Source organism: Anthonomus grandis, chromosome 9, assembly GCF_022605725.1.
Source record: "Anthonomus grandis grandis chromosome 9, icAntGran1.3, whole genome shotgun sequence".
Lineage (NCBI taxonomy): Eukaryota > Metazoa > Arthropoda > Insecta > Coleoptera > Curculionidae > Anthonomus > Anthonomus grandis.
Genome location: NC_065554.1, coordinates 13,544,895 through 13,566,320, shown reverse-complemented (window position 1 = coordinate 13,566,320; position 21,426 = coordinate 13,544,895). Strand labels below are relative to the sequence as shown.

Here is a 21,426-nt window from a genome sequence, read left to right as displayed (position 1 = left end):
ATAGAAGACCCATGGACAAGGCGCCCTCTTTGGAAGACTTCCAAAGTAATCGATGGAGAAATAGTATAATAATAGAGCAATGGGCCTCAACATGTCAAGAGAATTAAGTTGGACAATACAGGGTGATTTTCAACCTATGCGCATAAACTTGGGAAATGGTAGATGAAGATCAATAATGTGTAATAATGAGAAAAAAATGTAGTAAAATATTTTTGGTTTCCGAAATAAAGTTAAACAAATGTCAACAGAACGTGTATCAGACGAACTTATTTTGTTTATTAATAACTGATAGTAAACAAGTCATAATGTTTGGAATTTGTTGTTTGGAATCTTAAGCAGTACTTAGTTTGTTGGTGGCTGTGATCGTTTTCGATCGTTATTTTCACACGAACAAAATAAAAGCGTCAAATGTAATGGCGCATATTTTTACAAACGAAGAACTTGTCAACATGGTTTTGGTTTACGGAGAAACGCGTCAGAATGCAGTGGCAGCAACTGATTTGTATGCCCAAAGATTTCCCCGAAGATATCACCCGAGATGTGGGGCTTACTTACCTGTTATTCAGCGGGGTAGAGAAACTGGCAATTCGCGGCCGCGGCCTGGACAAGATGGAGGAGCTATTAGACCTAGGCACATTCTAAATCTGGAGGAGGATATTTTAGAAGTTATCGCAGAACAACCTGAAATTAGCACTAGGACAATTGCAGCGCGATTTGGAATATCGCAATCTACAAGTTGGCAAATTTTAAGGCACGAGTTGCTGTACCCGTTTCATGTGCAGAGGGTACAAACCCTACTTCCAAGAGATTTGCCGCTTCGAGTACACTTTTGTGAGTGGTTGTTACATCACCAGCAGTTAAGCCCAAACTTTACCATGAACATTTTAGTTACGGATGAGGCAAATTTTACACGCAATGGAATTTTCAACTTTCATAACACTCATTAGTGGGCTTTGGAACATCCGCATATTACACGGAGAACATACTCTCATCAACGTTTTTCTGTAAATGTATGGACTGGAATTCTGAACGGGATGCTCATCGGACCTTTTATTCTGGAAAATCGTTTGACTGGTGCTCGGTATTTAGAATTTTTGCGCAACAATTTACCAGTGCTCCTTGAAAATGTCAATCTCAACGTTAGGCAGGACATGTGGTTTCTTCATGATAGTGTTTCACCACATTTTTCACGACCAGTGCGACAACATTTAGATCGTGTGTTTCCCGGACGATGGATAGGCCGTGATGGTCCAGTTGGGTGGCCCCCTCGCTCACCTGATCTTAATCCATTGGACTTTTATTTGTAGGGTCATATGAAAACAAACGAAATTGATACTGAGCAAGAGCTACGATATCGCATAAACGCTGCTAGTAACGCAATTCGCCTACAGTCTGGTTTGGCCCGTGCATGTAAATGAAACGTCTCATGGATTCGACGAGCTCAAGTCTGTATCGAAAATAATGGAAACAACTTCGAACAGTTGCTTTAAATTAGTTTAAATTAAACACGTTAAAAAATACACGTTTTTTATTTTAAAAAATATGGATCTCCAAAACTAAAAATATTTTACTACATTTTTTTTTTCATTATTACTCATTATTACTCATCAGCTATCATTTCCCAAGTTTATGCGCATAGGTTGAAAATCACCCTGTATAGGCTTAATGCCTATAATGAGAGGAGGAAAAAGAAGCATTCTTTCATAGTGACTGAAATGAATTATGTCTAATGCAATAATTAACTAGGCAATAATTACGACATAAATGTAAAAATATAATGTTAAATTCATGTGATCTGATTACCGTTTACCACTTCGTGTTTGCTGAAAGTAAAAAATTGAAAATTAGCCTCCTACATTCTATGATTTTTACGTATAAAAATTCACAGATATATTGTTAACTGAAAGTTGAAGAACTGAATTTAGAGACTTTGTCGATTAGCTTATCATCCAAGCTTCCATCCCTCATCTCATATCTAAAAGGCTCTAATCTTCCTAGATTTGTTTAGAATACTACTATCTTTAAAAACTTAATTTTTTAAAATACAAACCTGGATCTTATTTGGGTATACTATATATATAAGTGTACATTTCCATATCTTGGACAGCAAATATCTTTATAAAAAATTTAAAGTTAAAATCAAATCAACTTATTTTTAGAAGATGGCAAATAAACTTTGAAAATCAAGTTTTTGATTTTTCTAATATGACTATTTTTGTGATTTCTGTGAACCAAAATGCAAGAAGAGTTACACATATTACTTTGAATGGAATTAAAAACCAGGGAAAAAAAAAGATGGATATTTAAAAGTTGACAAGTATATCACGAAAATTAAATGCTATTTAAAGATTCAAATACATCAAGTAGAAGCATAGAAAAATTTAGAAACTTCAAACAATTATCATTTCATATAAACCTCCTTGTATCTCAGAAACTAAGAGTAATTTTAAGTTTAAAAATAAATGAAAATCTACTATGTTACGTAATAAAATAATAAATATTTTTAAAATGTTGATCACAAGAAAATCAAAACTGTTTCTTATATTATTCTTCTAGTACTGTAGTAATTCTTCTTCGGAGATGAAGTTAGTTAGGACTTATTTTATTTGATTATATTATTTGCGAAAATGACCTTTATTAGAGACTCTTTAAATTCATCGAAAGAGCGTGCTTGACTAATTAACTTTTAAATTATTTCTAATTAGAAACTAATAGAAAGAACTTAAAATAAGACAAAAAATTTATTTTAAATATAAGGTCGAAGTCCAATCTTAAGAAAGTCATAGAGGACGTAATTTCTAGTAAGAAACATGAGGTTTAATCTCTCACCATCTTCGAGTATTTATTGTATTTCATTTATTAATTAGCAAATTTAGAATGCGGAAATTTTTCTGGCTGGCTTGTTTTAGAATACAGTCCTTAATTAAAAGGAATATAAGCTTTTAGGGATATATTGTAAATTAAACGCCGACAATTACTTAAAAACGATGAGCAATTGGACCGCATGACATTTGTGAAACACTTCATATATATATATATATATCTATACTAATAAATTTTGCCATTTTTTATAAAAATTCGACAGGTTCTTGGTAAAACTGATAAATATCGAAGATATAGTCACCAAAATTAAAAAAAAAATTGCTCAGAATATTAATTTATAATTGTCTTATAATATAATTTAGTGTTTTTATTGGTGAATTTAACTGCGTAAAATGGGCAAACTATATGCAGTTGGTAGCAATTAGCAAAAAAAACTAAATATAACATAATTTCTGTTTTTACCAAAATATATATATTTTTATCTTAATTATTTATGGCAATAAGGAAATACATCTAACGTGACATACATAATAGTTGGGTATAATGGCTCTATTTCTGCTCCCAGTTTGATGATCAAAACTTTTAAAATATTTTAAATTAATATTATTAATCCTAGAATTTTGTTTCAACATTTAAGGGACGCAGGTTATTGATAAATACAATTTTATGTACTAATTCCATTCATCAATTGAAGATTTTATTTGTAATATTTTTCAAGGAAAAATTGTTATTTCCCTTGTATATTAAATGGACTCTTTTAGAATCTTAAAAAAACTTATTTGTATTTAATAATAAATTAATATAAAAGTCCTAAAATTATCAGGTTAACTTTTAGTGTTACTTACCCTATAGGATCCATTTTGACTTATATAGAGAAAATCACGCTGCAATCATCCCACAAATTTTTGGTTTCCTAAAACAAACGTATAATAAATCAAATAAATGGTTATTAACGCATATGAATTGATTTTGATATCAATTAATTATTTTAAATCGCTAGATAATATTTACATCAAGGTCATAATATCGAATGTCTAGATCATGGGATGGAACATTATCCTAATAAATAAACTGATGAGTATTGAGAGGATTTTCACATCACTTTAAAATGATAAACATCTAAATAGGCTAAAACTTTTCATGTTTATTGGTTATTGAGCGAATTAATAATATAAACTGAAAGTTATCAAATACCTGTAAGAAAATAATATCTGTATTACCCTTATGTTATAAAATTGCTTAAAAGCTCTCAAACCCAAAAAAAGTGCGTCATCGCTTTGACGTCATTACTATCTCTTTTTTTAATGTTATCTAAGGAACGATCTACTTTTCGCAATAAAAAACATATACATACTTCCTAATAAGTTTTTTTATCAACACATTTTTTTTTAATACAAGTACATTGATAGAAGTACTAAAAATGTAATTGGTTATGTAACGACTGATATAAATTAAAAATTTTAAAAATTGTTAGAAAAGAAAAACAAAAGAAGTTAGAATACCCATTATTGAAACAAAATCAAAGCTGCAAAATGGAAAAAAATAGTCGTTAATAAGGAATTTTTACGACAATTTTTGTTTCCGTTCAACAACGTTTATCATTGTCATAATATCTATTAAATACGTTTCATAAATGTAAAATGGATTGAAGATTGAATGGTAACTTGATAGGCAGAAACATGGCAGTTTTAATAACTATTAAAACGATTTTCTGACGATATTATGTGGCAGCTGGGTTTTAATCTTGTATGGTAATACTAAAAGATCCCAATGCCCTTCTATTACTTAAAATCAAAAGACTAAAGTTGTAGTTTTTAATAAAGACTTGCTTTTGCATGAAATGCTCCACATACCAACATCCCGGGTTATTTCATGTTCTAGTTAAATGAAATCTCTCGCTTTTCTACTACATTTTTAACGAACATTTCTTTATTTATTATGGGTTCATAAATAAAATAAAAACTTTTTATTGATCACATATTCTAATACCATAGGACATATTTTTGACATTATTTATAAGCAATGTTTTTTTTTTATTTATAAAAACCTTAGAAACTATACTGCTACTGCAGAGCAGAAGAAATGCTTTGTCCAGGAATAAATTTGAAAAACACAAGGAGAAACAGAACGAATTAAATAAAATATTAACTTGTAAGCAAAAAACAAATACCGGAAACGAAGAAATTAAAAAAAATTAATAAGTTAAATAAATATTTTATCGAGCGCAGTAATATTTATAGTAAAGTCAATGTAGGAAAAATAGTTTTTATTATAATAGTTCTCTACTAATATTAAATACATTTTCTTTAAAAACTGTTAATTACCGCGATATTTTTAAAATTCCAGTAAATATTATATAAAAGGCGTTTGGAAGGGATAATATTAATATAACTTTAGTTAATCTCTATTATCCTTATATTCTCTATATAGTTAATGAGCGTAAAAAACGACTTCCTTAAAGGTTGAGACAAAGCATTTGGGGTGCCTAATGGTTACCTAAAGTGGACAATTAAACTTGTTATGGTGAGGTAAGGTCTATTAGCTACCTGCTTCTTGACTCTCAAGTACGAACATTTCTTAATAAGAATGATATTTTACTACCCAAACAATCAGGGTTTAGAAAGTATTGGATCGAAGGCTTTTGATTTTGTGATTCTTTAAATTATAAATTAAATTTTTCAGTGTGTTTGCTTTTCTACCATTGACTTAATAATTTATTTACACATAAATCTGCTATAGTATCCACTACTTATCTATTAAAAAAAACTAAAGAGATTATTTTACCAAGTACAATATCAAAGTACCAATAATTAACTGAAGAGAAAAACTCTAGAATTGTAAAATACATCTCTTTAATGGTCCTTTCAAGGCATTTTAAGAATTAAAAAAAAAAAATCATATTGTGTTCGGTATTTTGAGTATTGCCAAACCTTAGCATTCTGTATATTTGTCAAAATTGTGAACTGTGCGTATGTCGGAATGGTATACAGAAAAAAAGATCTCTGCATAAGCTTCCCATGCTGCTTATAAGATAAACTTAAAAAAAATTACTTTTTCAATTCTATATTTATAAGTGCAGTAAACATAACTCCATATAATTGAGGCAAAATTTAATCTACTGCAAATGCATATTAAAGAGACAAATATATGATTTAGCATTTTTGAAATACCTAGATTGTCTATCGAATTCGATCGCGACTCAGTGACGAGAAGGGTGATTCTAAATTTCAATCGCCGGCTAAACTCGTTTTATTCGATATGATTTAGGTTTCTTGGTATATATTTGTTATTTTCCCTAATATTTGACCGATGGAAACGTCAATTGTCTTTTCTATTGATAAACACTAAGAAGTTTCATTTATTTTGTTAATTTTTTTCGCCTTCGTGTTTTTTTATTTAAATATATGCCTATATTATTTCTTTAAAATAAAAAATTGTCGTCTAAAACCACCACTATCCATTGGAAAATTATAATTGAATTCATGGAAAATCACAAAAACTTGTTGTGTTTATCCACTTTTGGTTTTAATATGGCAACATGTGTGCAATCAATAGGACCAAGAACACCAGGGAAATTGGATCTCCCTATAAATGTTAATTTATTAATTTCTCTTATCTCTTATATTTGAAAAATTAATGAATCGGTCAGCAAGGTGATTGTCAATAATTTCAGTAATTTTATGGATCCAATGACTTGTAGTAGTTTCGCTAATTTCAAATTTAAAATCTTGTCCAATGCCTCTTTGGTAACAATATGTGGTATAAAATCTGGATATATGTACTAAAACTGCCCATTCAATGGTAACTCTATTTCCTCTGCCTCTATTATTAACTGAAGGTTGTGGAAAACAGGGCCGAATTAAATCTATTAGTTGTGTTTAAGAAAGCTTCTTGATATACTAATGAAAACCTGAGATCATAGATAATATATATAATAACTAAAAATGCCTGGTATGACTATTGGTAAAGAATAAATGAAATAAATACGTTTAAAAAAGGATGCTGTCACATTATGCACGTATTAAAAAAGGAAGAAGCTATATCGTTTGGTGTATACGATATACCCAAGCGTGTCGTCGACAAATCATTAAAAAATAGGCAATCCGCAAGACACTCACGATTGAAAATTTTATGTAGAATCAGTCATATCGAGTAATGGTGTCGAATCGTGATTTTAGAATCCCAGCCCTGCTAATCCGAGATTGCTCAATTTGCTTTAATTTTAATTGTTTACTAAATGTCGTGCAATGTACCTATCGATAATTATTTGTTATTGTTTATATTTTGTGAATGTGTTAGGTAACTTTTTGTAGGTTTTTTTCCAATTTTACAATTTTCATTTGTATTTTTTCAAATCATATTTCAAAAAAAAAAGGTTTGTAATTGTTTATAGAAGAGAAGAATGTGTTATTCTCCTTTGATTTATCTAAAATATATTACAAACAAAGTCTCGGTCTCAAAAATTCTTTAATTTGTTAGAATGGTGACACGTGTTTCGCTCGTAAGAGCATCATCAGACCTAAAAAATAATGTAAACAAAACCAAATAATATTACAAAAAGACCTTAAAGTAAAACAAAAAAGTATACCGCAAGAAGGTTAAAAACACGCCCGACTGGGTCAAATATACACACACACTGAACGGTAAAATATAAGTTTAAAAAACTGGCGTCACAAATATATAAAAAACAATAACATAGAGCTTGAATACAAGAAAATAATAAAAAAGTGAAAAGGGACTATCGAGATTTGAACCTACAACCTTGCAGGTGTTGTTACTATTTGCTGCGTTGACCACTAGGCCACACCGTTCATGCGATAGCTTGGAAAGAAAGGAGGGGAATACAAGATGTTATTAAAAATGAGTCCCGGCTCAAAATTGAACACGTCGTTAACGCAAGTTAAAACTGGACTCTTCTTCACTCTTGTAATCTCTAGCTTCTCTAGAAGATCCAGCTTTTTGCCCTTCCGGCAGTCATGAACCTCTGCCACATTATTGGGGTAGGAAAAATTATGACCTGTTGACAATAAATATATATAGATAGATATATTTTAGAGTCTGACGACAGCAAGAACACTTGCCGAAAAGCATCACTCCGGAAAATAAGACTCGCATTTTATTTGTAAAGAAAAGACCTCTTAGAAGTTCTCCTTCAACAGATCCAAGACAAAGTTTACTGAATAAAATACTAAATACCAATAAATAGTAAAAAATAATAGTAAATACTAATAAATAGTATTTTATTCTGTAAACTTTGTCCAAGATGAGTTCCTTGAAGAAAAAGAAGGTCTCTTTTTCTCCAGATGATATTAAAAATGTTAGAACTAATTTGAATACATTATTGATATTAAAAATTGTTTACTAATTTTTTTTTACTATTCTTAAAAATATGCACAACGTGATAATTGTCATACATCTGGAAGATGACCATTTAAGAGTAAGTACCTTTATAATATTAGCAAGTATATAGATTTCAACTTAGATAGTAAATAGTTATATATAGATTTCCTTTCTATATAGATTTCTTAGTATATAGATTTCAACTTTGTTAGACTGTGATATTAGCAATGGATATAAGAGACCTTCAATTAATTTCTTAATAAAAATAGAAGGAACATCATCCGAACCGGCTCCTTTCTGAGGATCTAATTCACGAATCTCCTCACAAGCCAGTTCAATATCTACTTGTCAATTATTTAAATTATTGTTATTAATAATGTTAATAATATTATTAATTTTGAAATCACTCGACTGTATGAAAGCACGGTTAAAATATTCTGCAAATAAGTTAAAGGTATCTAAAGGAATTGAACTACCTGACCAATAAAGTTTATTTTAGATGTTAAAACCGAACAAAACCTTGTATAAATAGATGGGACAAAGTTTCGAAATTTTTTAGAATTAATGGAAAAAACAAGCTTCTATACATTCAACATAGTTATTAAAATCTCATTTTATATAATTCTTTGATCGAGCTCTTAGCATTCTAAATGTACATATTTAAGTAGCCGAGATTTTTATAAATTTTTCGTTTTTTATTAAACTAATTTTTTTCTCCAAAAACCTCTAAATCAACAAGTAAAATCACTCACTTTTCATAATAAAAGCACTCTTTCTGGAATAATGTCTGTGAGAAAGTTCTAAAATAATTCAATGTTATGATTAATATCATTCTTAGAAACTATGTATCTGAATAAGCTAGAAATCTCCTGAATGCACCAACCGCTCATAAGAAAATCATAGTTAACTTAAGACGAGTTTAAGTTAAAGCTTTATTAAAATATAATACAATTTTTAAATTAATTATTATGCATATGAAATTATGCAATATATTTCCTGAAGCAAACAGCTACAAAAACCTATTTACTTTAATTCAATTTTTTTATGACCGGAAAATACGACAATAAAAATTGCACATTGAACAATACGACCAGTTGGTCTAGTGAACATACAAACGCTATAAATCAAATACCAGCACCTTAGCACCTTATTGACTCACAGACTTAATTGTAAAAATTTTACATATCTGAATTTTCATTTACATTTATTGTTTCTTATCAATGAATCTTAAAAATTGCATTAATGCAACCTTTGCAACATAAAAATTTTTATTAAAGAATGATTATAGCTAGCTTGATATCTTACACATTTATTTTTATTTAACCTCGAGCAGTTTCATTAAAATTAATTATATTGTGTAGGTATTGTTCTTAATTATCCTATACAGGATACTTATTAAATCGAGTGTTTTCATAGCATTATTTTAAAAATGGCAAAATCTATTCTTCAATGTTAATAATAAAACACAATCATTTTATGCGCATACCCTAGTTAAAAAGGGATAGAGATTATCCAGTTACTAAAAATATTAGCAGAAATGGTGTAGCAAGATTTTTGCACTTTAAGACATGTTATCGATTACTCAAGATACTTAATAATTATAAGCGATACACGATTACTACATTAAAATTCAAGGGTATCCTTAAAATGTCTTATCGCTGAAATTACGCGAAACGATAAGCTCAGCTGACTAATTGTATGTGAAGTTATTCTTTATCGTTTTCAATGGCAATGTCAAAGCAAAAAAAAATTGTTTTTAATTATTATGAAATTGTTGGATTTCCATGAACTAAATGTATTTTTTGTATTGTTTGTATATTATTATTATTTGTATATTCTGTATTATATCTGGTATTATTTTATTATATTAAGATGCATTATTTAAATTAGATATAATAAAATATATAAACTCTTTATTAGTTTGCTTAAAAATATGTTTAATCAAACATATACCAATCCATTTATACTTAAACTAATACTAATTCACTAATCCCGATTGCCATCCCTGAGTTTTATCACATTCTATCGCAAAACAATTATTTTAAGAGCCGTTATGATAGATAATAAGTAGGAAGCTAATTAATTACAACCTGATGATCTAAAACGCTTGAAATCACTTAGATAATTAATACTTTTAATACCTTAAACCATGATTCACTTTTATACTTCCCTAGTGAGCATATGTATTACAGTTTTTTTTTACGCCAGAACTTTTTTTATCATCTGGAACTGATAATGGCTTACCCTAAAAATGTTTTTAAATCTACCAAAATGCACCTTAAACCATCTTACAAATTTAACTGTTGTCCAAGACTATTGAAACGATGATTAAAAAAGACCAATATGTATAGATTATATTCTTGTCTAAATAAAAAGCACTCGACAGTTCTGCAATTTTTCTAAGGCTTTCGAATATGTAAATTATAATATCTGAATTAATAAGTTGCAGCATACAGCATACATTAGGGATGAGAGAAATACCTCTCGAATGGTTTAAGTAATATCTTAACAGAAGTCAGCTTGTACTGGTTTATATGACATTTTCTTGTAAGTCTATAGAACCTGGGATACTTACTTCTTGTCATATCAAAATACGGTAGAATGTTGTGTACATTATAATACTAGTTTAGCCGTCGTTAAATGTGTTTTTGGGACCTATTGTAGACAAGTCCTTAAAATTGACAGACTTTTACAACTATGCCTCATCCAAAAATTAAGCTCTGGCTGTTTTGCTCTTATGTCAGTTTCAAGGGAGTTACTACACTTGGCAAAGTCTAGATAGTTTTTACATACGCCCTTTCATGCTCGGGTTGCAACTTAATTTGAGCATATTTTGAAATTACAAAAGAGAGCTGCTCGTTTATCGCTGCGACTAAGTAATAGGATGTCCTGTCAAGAATTCTTTGAACAATATAAATATTTACTCTTTCTTCTTTATTCATAATTGAATCCGTTTGCTTAATTCGCAAGCATATATCAGCACTTCCGGAAAGGCCATCTCACCATTACCCACAATGCGGAGAACGATATTTACCTTCCAACCTCACAGTTAATGTTTGTTAAAAGCTTTGAAACATACAATGCAAAAAAATCTACAATCATATGCCATTCAAAATAAAGTCCATATCATCTTTAAAGGAGGCCAATAGTATCGAGAAGAGAAAACGGGGGGTTAACAAGAGTTAAAAGGATACAAAAATAATATTGAAGTTGACATCTAATAAAAAAATTATTAAATTGATGCATTCTGAAAATTATCTTATTTTACTTAAAAAAAATACCGAATGAGAGACATATGGCGCATCAAAACTTTTGCCGAGTTTCTCTGAGATTTCGAAAAAAATTAAAAAACCCTCATACCTGTCGATTTTTGAAATTAGGGAGACAAAATAGTCTCGCATTTATAAATTTTTACCATCTACCCCAACGAGGGAGTGATAGCTAGTCTTAAATTTTCAAATAGGAATAGAGGTCAAGTGATCATCAGTGGTCAGCTCATTTTAAAGGTCTTTTTATGTGGTTTATAATGACGAAGTTTTGACTTGCTGTTTTCAGATTCTGTGATATCACAGCTTATCAGATTTAAAGGAAAAAGGATTTTGTTTTTAATTATGAATTTAATACCCGTAAGAGTTGACCCGTTTCGAGCTAAAGTAATAAATGATATTTAAAAGACCTTTCAAGTAAATTATTAGTTGAAAGTTCTGAAAAGGCTCAGTCAGTTTTCTATCCTTTGTGCAGAGTACAGTAGTAATAAAATTATTGCTTCATTTTACTTAGGCTTTCGAAAATATAACAGGATAATAACAAGTCTAGTTAACATACAAATTATAAAGGATTACATGATATTACGTGTATGGGCGTTGCTTTACCAACTTTACCAAGGCTTTTCAGATAATTAACGGTTTATATTATCGATTTCTCTATGCTAAAAGCATCTCGACCTATTTTTTTTAATCATACCAGAAATTGGTCACATTCAATCGTAATAAAACATACATACATACAGCAATCCGAATGTCTAACCATAGCGCCATAGAGTTACAAGGTTCCATTCTGAGACCGCTATTATTCTCATTTTTAATTCATTTTATTTAAGTAATATACACTCAGTGTTATGTATTAAAGAAAAGTGATATTTTCAAAAACTGATTAACCTTAAACGTATAAACAAATTAAATTTCATAATATACTGTTTTTGGTCGAATTTTATTACTCATAAACATAAATGGTTAAGGTGACTTTTTAGCTACATACTAAATCAGATGGTATAAATCAGGAATTTAGTATAAATAAAGTAAGCAAATTAAACAAATTTTAATCTTAATATAGCAATTAGAACAAGTTAAGAGAAAAAAATTCAGGAGTTTCGAGCTAGATAAAAAAAATGTATTTAGGGAGCAGTCATTGAAAAAGCATAAAATAGTCAATAAATTCATCGGGGCATTGCTGAGTAGAGGATGGGATAATTTGCATGAACAAATTTTCTAATATTATATTTACGCCTATTTTTGTAGACCCGTAGAAGCCCTATTATGTTCAGCCCTAGTACAGGTTCTAAAGTAATTTGATTTCTAGTATTTTACAAGAGCTAATTATGTTGTTTAGAACTTTAAGAAAAGAACTTTTTACTTCTTTTATTTATTTAAGGAAAAATATGAAATATAGCAAATTATCTAATGGCTAGTATTGGCCATAATAGAGTCCCCAATCTCGATGAGACTCAAAATTTAGGGTTAACTTTTGACGTATCTTTTCAATTCAGTCTTTATCTCTCTCGTTAATCTATTTAAACTGAATTACATCATGCACAATAAAACCAAATACTACTTATGGAATATACACATATGTTTTTTTACCACTTGATTATGATAATATCGTAGATTCAGATAGCTTGACTTTAAAACTTTACTTAAACTAGTAAAATGCAAAAGACACACGGAGACCATCAATAGTAGCAATCAATAAACTCAAAAATAACATGAATGCGATACAATACCAGCAGAATGCTTAAAGTATGGAGGAATATAACTCCACAAAAAAACCACATAAATTAATTCTAAAAATATGGAAATGAAAATCAGACGAGGGCTTTATTATCCCTGATACTCTCTACATATGATACTCTCTAATGCGCTATTTACCGTATATAACCGTATGCAAAGGAACAACTAGACTGGCTACCATCAGTCAGACCAAAATCGACATTGAACCAGATATTCACAATCCAAAAATTACTGGAGATGTACTGGAATAAAGATATGAACCAACTGTTCATGAACTTGTTCAGACAAGCTTACGACACCGTTATACGACACAGTGTCTGAATAGACATCACAGATATAGGTATATCAGAAAAGTTAGGAGAAAACATAGGAAGACATAAGACACGAGAAACTATGTTCAAAATCAACGATGAAAAAAACCAAAAATATGCAGGTTACCCGACAACCAGCAAGGGACATAATCGGTCAAAATATAACGATGGACACCTATAGCTTCGAATGAGTTAGAGAGTTTGAGTACCTTATGCTTATAGGCACTTTATAGGCCCGATATGCTTAGACAACGACATAAATGAAGAGATTAAAGCACAAATACGCAGTGGCAATAGGTGTTGCTATGCCACACGAGCTCTCATGCAGTTCAGAAAGGAGTCATAAGTGAGGATGTGCCAGGCTGCAATGAAACCGTATCATCTGAGATGTACAAAGAGCTCCTGATGACTGACTAATCAATAGGGTGAAAAGGAAATCTAGCAGAGGGACAACATTTTATAAGATCATGCAGATATATGACTGGAAGCAGGCTATGATGAACAGATACCGGATGTAATTGTTAACGCAGCCAAGACCTAACAAGAAGAAGAAGTAAAATACAAATCCTTATACAAAACTGTTGTATATTGGTTGCTTATAATATCCTATTTTAACGTATGATACGGCGATTTTTAAATCAATATCAGATAAACATAAATAATCATAAAAAGTAGCAGATGCATACTTTTATATTTAAATCTGGGAAACCATTCTAAAACAGCCTATCTAGTCATTTGGTATATGCCAATTTTGAATTTGGGTAATCTTTTTGACTAAGTGTCTAAAGAGTAGTCAGTCTTCACAAGGCAATTATCTTATTTTAAGGTTCTATAGAAAAATAAATCTTTCCTAAACCAAAATTTGAAAAAAAAATCAGAATATTGGTTTATTACACCAATTTGTCGTAACTGAAATATTCTCCTTTTTTTAAGAATACTTTTAGAAAAGCAAATGCTTATTATTTGTCTAATTTAACTGTAGGCAATGATTTTTAAAGGTAATAAGCAATGCATTAGTAAATATGTTAATTTATGTTCTATCTATCAAATAATTTTAAAGATTAGTGTAACAATAAAAATTTGATCCTCCAAGAATTATTTTTAAAAATTAGAACAAACAAAATTATTTGTAAAACAAGCGATAATTCCTAAGAAGTCTAAAATTATAAGTTTTTTGTGGACTTTAACGTATTTTGAAACAATCTACTTTAAATATAGGAAATGATTTGCTGCCCAAACTTTTCTTACAACATTCAATTTTTTAAAATCTCCAATCATTAGAAATTGATGTTTAAACAGAAGTCGCATTGAATTTTGACATCAATAAAGAGCCTGTTTTTCTAACGATGTTCCGTAATTAATACGAAAAGATTTAAATTGTGGCTAAAAACTTAATAACTATATTCTTATTGCAAATCTGGCAATATTACTCAATAAAAAGCTAAAATTAAAAAAAAATTAGAAATTCAACTTAACAGTAACTAATCATACCGACAAATTAATCAAATAAATAATTTTATATTCAAAAAATACTGGAATAATTACGGATATTGTCATAAAAATTAATTAAATAAAATTTGATTAATAATTAAGACTTGTTCGACGTTTTTCAGAATTGACAACAAATGTATGTATGGATGTATATGCATGTCGAATCGATTATAAAAAAGCACTTGATTCCGTTTAACATCATAAAATAATCATTAGATCACTAGAAGAGGCCATCTTGGACGTTATAGATATCACATCATAAAGAAGGAGGTCAAACGATGACAATACAACGTGGGGTCAGACAGGAATGTGTCCTCCCGCCTTTGATAATACCACAGTGATAAGAGATAGCTTGGTAGCACTGCAAAGGTTTATGGATCATTTCACGTAATATATTCAAAAATATGGTTTTAATATTTATGCAAAGAAAACGAAGCAAATTATCACCAGCAATAAATGGAGATCACCGAAATAAAATGTCGTATAGGAAAAGCAGTAGAAGGACGGTATTTGACAAAATGAGTGCCATCTTTAAATTCACATCATCACGGACAGTCAAAGAAACTACTGCTAAAAATCTGGAAACATTTGAGATGCGTCTGGTTAGAAGAATGCTCCGAATACCATGGAAAGGTCACATTACAAAAATAAAGGTGTTAAATAGAATGAAAAAAGATCTCGACGTCATGTACACCATTAAAAAAAAAACTAGAAACTGTGTTACCTGGGGCATGTTATATTAAATGTTATAGAAAAAAAGGTCGATACTCCTACTGCAAACCATATTATACAGAGCAATTAGGTAAAAGAGGAGGAAGATATTAGGTAAAAGAGGGCTTAGAAGATGAGCATCACAATTGCGGTACTTAGGGACTTAATTTGGGAGAAGCTCAGTAGAATTGTTTAGAGCTGTTACAAAAAAAGTTATTATTGCCAACATAGTTGCCAGCATCTGAACTGGATAGGTGCCTAAACAAAAAGAAGGAAACGTTTTTTTAAAGCGTTTAATCGACTTTATCACCTTATTGGTCATATTGCTCTATTATTTTCATTTAAAGATTAAATTTATTATAGAATATTTCAATGTTTTATTGTGCAATGCAAGATTTGTAATAAGATCATAGTTTTTAATATACATATCTTAAGAAAATATGTATTAAAAATACAGATAGGAAATATTATGTATGTGCAGAATTTTCACGCTATGTTTTTTTAACATAATCACGTTGTACCTTAATGTAAAACACTTACAACAGCTTATGTTGGAAGTGTGCTAAATCTGTGTGATTAGCAGCTTCCACATTTAAGTTGTTGCATATACGAATAAAAAAAGAATTATCCACTAAAAACAGTAAGTTTGGAACTTTGTTTTCGAAGTAGAAGGAGTATGTCAAACTTATAGCTCTCGTAATAGCAAATATTTGCATGTAGTGAGTGTATCAAAGAGCTGGCAATTAATGCTATCCAATACAAAAATGCCTTTTGGTGCGATATTTTAGGAATAAGTAAACTTCAGGACTTTCACTACCTTAAATGGATACCAACAATTAAGTTAACAATGGAAACAGAGACTCGGCGTCACCTTCCTTAGCTGTTCTAGTCAGAAACATGATCGTACTTTAAGAACATTAGTCTATAGAAAATAAATATATGCTAGACAATGTCATTATTTATTTCAAATCATTCTTCTGTAATAAAATTTAGAATCAACAGAACCTTAGACGTAAAAACCAATCACGAGTTGCAAAAACTATTAATTTATCATTTATTTATAAACTTTTCATTCGGTTTAAGTATTTTTGTACATTCCTTTGTATTACTATTTATTGGCTAAGTACCTATTCACGATAAAATGACTAAAGATTCAAGAAAGTTGAAAAAAAAAGAATACGCTCGTGTAGAACGAGACTTATTAATAACTAATAGGTAGATGAAATATAATTAATTATTTTTAAATTAGTTAGTCACTCGCCTTAAGTATTATTACGTTTAAAGTTATTTTTAAGCTAAAATAAATGCTATTTAAATCAGATAAATTTTCATAAAGCTATAAACAATTCATATTGACAAAATATCTATTGCCTTAATAACGTCTCATGTTCGTTTAGTAGTGCTTTTATACAAAACAAATGTCGCATATTTTAATTTGCTTATTATAAAAATATAAATGGTTATCGTTGTTTTTAATGTGAATTTCAAATTAAAGTCCGCACAGGGAGAATATGAGTAATTTTTAATCAGTCAATATTAGCAAAAACCATTAAAATCAATTGTCATTTTTAAAACATTATAATATAAATAAAAAAATGTATGTATAATTCTATACAGCTAATAGACATTTTAAAATTTCACATATTTAAACCTTCTTAGCATCAATCAAATTTAATTACTTATAAGTCGTTCTTAACTAAATGTAAACTCTTTTTTCAATCGTTTTGTTAAATCATTTAAAAGCATCAACTATTCAGAGAATGATCAAAGATGATATCTCAAAGCTATTCATTTGAATTAAATACATCAGCTGTTGCTATTTGAAGAGAAAAAAATTGCAAATTCCATCGTGACCTAAAGAACCAGGTGATGCTAGAACAGGTTTTCATTGGTGTAATTTTAGTCGTGCGTTAAAATTATGGGTTGTAAGATTTCAGGGCAGGTATAAACGTCGTGATAGATGCAAGATGTGGATTTAAGTCCTTTTCAATTGAGAAAAAAAAGATATAAGTTTTTGGTAATCTAGAGTACAATAATACTTTATTTCCCAAAAATGTATGTTTAAATGAACGTAAGAAATTTGGTAAATATGCCGAAAACTGTAGTCTTTGACACTATTAAAAAACATGGAATTTTGGTTTTAAAAAGTTTTTAATTATAAAAAAATATTCTGTGAAATAGCATTTTTCTAAAAAAATATGAAAACTAGCCGAAATGGATGAATAAATAGCAAAATTTTGAAAACTTCGGAACATTGTCGTGTAATTGAGGACACAATAGTTTTGGCATTGTCGGTAGTACCGGAACTATATAGCAACTTTTAATTTAAATAGAACACCTATGTTGATATTACATTTTTAGATTCTACATAAAAAACTAGGCACAATTAATAAACTCGTACCTAAAGTTACGTCAAATGGGTTTTAAAGTAATTGAAATTTTATGTAAAAAATTACCATTTTTCATAAGTAATGTTTTTTCCTATACGGAGGTTTTCATTTGTGCTATAATAATCATCTCATTCTACAGGTACAGGTATAAGGGTCATCACCCACTGAAAACGTGATTTGTTCATGTATTGCGAAGAAAGACGTTCTTTACCCTCTTCTTTAAAAACCCTTTTCTACCCTTAACCAGCTATTCATGTCGGATGACACCAGGTGTATCCTTAAAGAAGAAGTAAAGACCGTGTCCCGAAACGTTCACTTCAGTATACATATATCAGAGAAAAATGCACAGAAGTTAATATTTTAACCAGGTCATTCTATAACCAAAAATAAGGTTAAAATTTTTAAAGTTTTTTTAGACCCCAAACGTCTTAGTGTTTAAGGTAAAGGTTCTTAAAAGATGAACAAGTTATTTTTTGTAAATCTTTTCAAAACACGTAAAGATTTTTAAATTAAATTTGGTACAGTTCCTAAAATTTTCTATTTAAGATTTTCTATTGGGTTGTCTTTAGGGGTAGGTAACACAGGTGGTTGTGAAAAAAAATTTGCCCCCAATTTGTTTGGCGATTTTTCGTAATTTCAGCAACAGAATTTGAATATCTAAAGTTTTTTAAGTAAATACAGAACTCTAGTCGCACCTGGCTAAAAGTCACTGTTTTCAAGAAAAATGCTTCTGAAAATTTTGTTACAAATTAATTTTTTTATTTTAAGTTTTCCAATGGAGGTGTCTACAACAATTTTGTTTATTGGTTGGTAGAATGTTAAGAGGTCTTCATCCCTATTATTATCAACGTGTCCAAGTCCTTAGACCCCAAGACTTTTTGCTAAGAATAAAGGTTTAGCGAGTGCATTAGGAATCACGAGCAACTGGCTCCTTTTATTATGTAGAGCGAAGACGCCACATTTATAAAATATGGTGTTTTTAATATTCGCAATCGCTATTTCTATTTTCAGGAAAAACCTTGTATTGTGCGTCGTGAAAACTTTCAAAATAAATTCTTTTAGTGTATGAGGAGGGATACTAAATACACACTTTTCAGTCCGATTTAAATTCCAGCAATGCCTAACGCAACGCAATTGACTACTGAGTACCTTAACTTTTTAGAAAGTCAGCTTGAAAATATTTTAGACTATCTTTCCTGGAATGTTCTAAATCAGGTTAATTTTCAGCACGACGGAGCATCAGCTCATTACGGTGGTGCAAGAAGGGTTACTGGGTAGATAAACTGGAGGAAATTTGAATCCATTAGATTACTATTTTTGAGTTGGTGTATAAGATGTAGCATATCGATATACAAATTCAATTTGATAAAAGTGAGTAAAATTTTGGCGCCCAGCATGTGAATATTTCTAATGGACCATATTCCACAAATATCCCAAACAGTCATTTGTCGATATTGAAGTTACAGGCGAGAAATCTCCTCACCCCAAGTATTGGATTATAATATTTCTAATAAAAAGTACACACTTAACATTCTCAATAAGGTGCTCAAAAAGGTTGCCTTGTAATCGCATGTGATACACGTGAAACTTTGAGGTTGGTCGAAGGTTGGTCGAATTTAATTATTCTGCAAATGTATCCTTTTATGCAGCACCTCTTCGCTGTCGACTTCTGTTGCATATGTCCCTCCAATGCCAAAACCGCGAATGTGCAAATTTGTAGTTTTGAGAAAACTCCCATTTAATATACGAAGGAGCACTAAAAATACACCCTTTTTTTTAGAGTGCTGATTTATAATTAGGATTGTTCACTGTTCGAGTTGCAAATTAAATTTATATTGACTTTTAATTTTTTTATTTATTTTCTTTAAGAGAGCACATTCGTTGTTTTGGCATATATGAGAAAAATTGAAAATTCGCACATTCATGGTTTTGGCATTGAGGGGACATATACAACAGAAGTCGACAGCGAAGAGGTGTTGCGTGAAAGGATACGTTTGCAGAAAAATTAAATTCGACCTATTTCGTGACCTAAGTTTCACCTGTATCACATGAGATTACAAGGCAACATTTTTGAGCACCTGATTGAGAATGTTAAGTGCGTCCTTTTTATTAGAAATATTATGTACAAGCTTTACACTGAATAACTTGATTTGTCTTTTATTAGTAAAAGGATCAGCAATCAACAAAATTAACAGTTGTCAAATTATTGACATTTAACTGTGGTTTACAACGGCTAAACAACAAAACGGGTTATTGGCTCTAAGTAATTATTCAGAACTCGATTTGTAAAATAAAAAAAAATAGTACTTTGTAATGAAATTTTCAGAAGCATTTTTGTTAAAAAAGGTGAGTTCTAGCGAGGTATGACATGAGTACCTTATTAACTTAGAAAACTTCAGGTTTTTAAACTCTGTAGCGCAAATTACGAAAAATCGACAAAAAACAAGTTTGAACCAAATTTTTTCCACGCCTGCCTTGTGTTACTCTCCCCTTCACCCCTGAAGACAATCCAATGCTAAGTTTTAGTTCGTTAAATAGAGCATAAAAAACTGAGGAAATATACCAGAACTGTACCTTTTTATTTAAAAATCCTTACGTGTTTCAAAAATATTTACAAAAACCGCCATCACCTCTTCATCTTTAACACTCTGTGTCTTAGAAACTAAGACCTTTTGATCTTTTGGACCCTTCTTTTTATGAAATTTTGACTTTATTTTGGGTCCCAGAATATGTGGCCGTCTAATTTCTGGACACTCTGTATATATTTTAAAAGATACATTTTCTTTTAGTTTCTTCTTACTCAGTTTTGCTTAAAACCTATAAATGTTGGCAACAGTTTAGTTAGTGAGAGGCTCTTTCTGAGGCAACCAGCTGAGAAAAATAGCAATCCCGAAGAACATCTGGAAACATGTTAAGTTGATTATCTTTTTAGTATTTTTTTAATCTTAAGAACGGACAAGAGAATTTACATCGAGTGAATAAATATAATATTAATATTTTGTTTTCACTTTTAATCTTCATATTTTTTTTTAAATATATAAGATTTTACCATTCAACATTAATATGATAATATACAAAGTGTACTATGCAAATTTCAGATATAGTAAGATATGTGATATTGGTTAAATTAGAAAAAAAACACATTTTTATGGTAAAAAACCCTTATGGATCACTAAGATATCGATTTGGTAGGGGAAAAGCATAATCGCAAATCAGTTCTACTGAAAAATTGTTTGCTGGAGAAGAAAATACCTAAAAACCATTAAGCATTACCGCAGGAAGGAAAATAAATTTTTTTAACTTGAAGAAACGTTGCTTAACCAAGGATATACCTTTAAAAAAATATGGCAAGAT

At 30.0% G+C, this 21,426-nt stretch overlaps 1 protein-coding gene across 2 annotated transcripts in view; it reads right to left on the bottom strand.

Moving 5' to 3' along the window:
- LOC126740268 (facilitated trehalose transporter Tret1-like) overlaps positions 1-21,426 on the bottom strand; it is a 66,514-nt gene that overhangs the window by 30,538 nt on the left and 14,550 nt on the right. For both annotated transcript variants that reach the window (XM_050446216.1, XM_050446215.1), the window contains exon 2: positions 3,669-3,736. In XM_050446216.1, coding sequence (XP_050302173.1) covers positions 3,669-3,682 — 14 coding nt within the window. In that variant the 5' untranslated portion in view covers positions 3,683-3,736. The remainder of the gene's footprint in view (positions 1-3,668; positions 3,737-21,426) is intronic.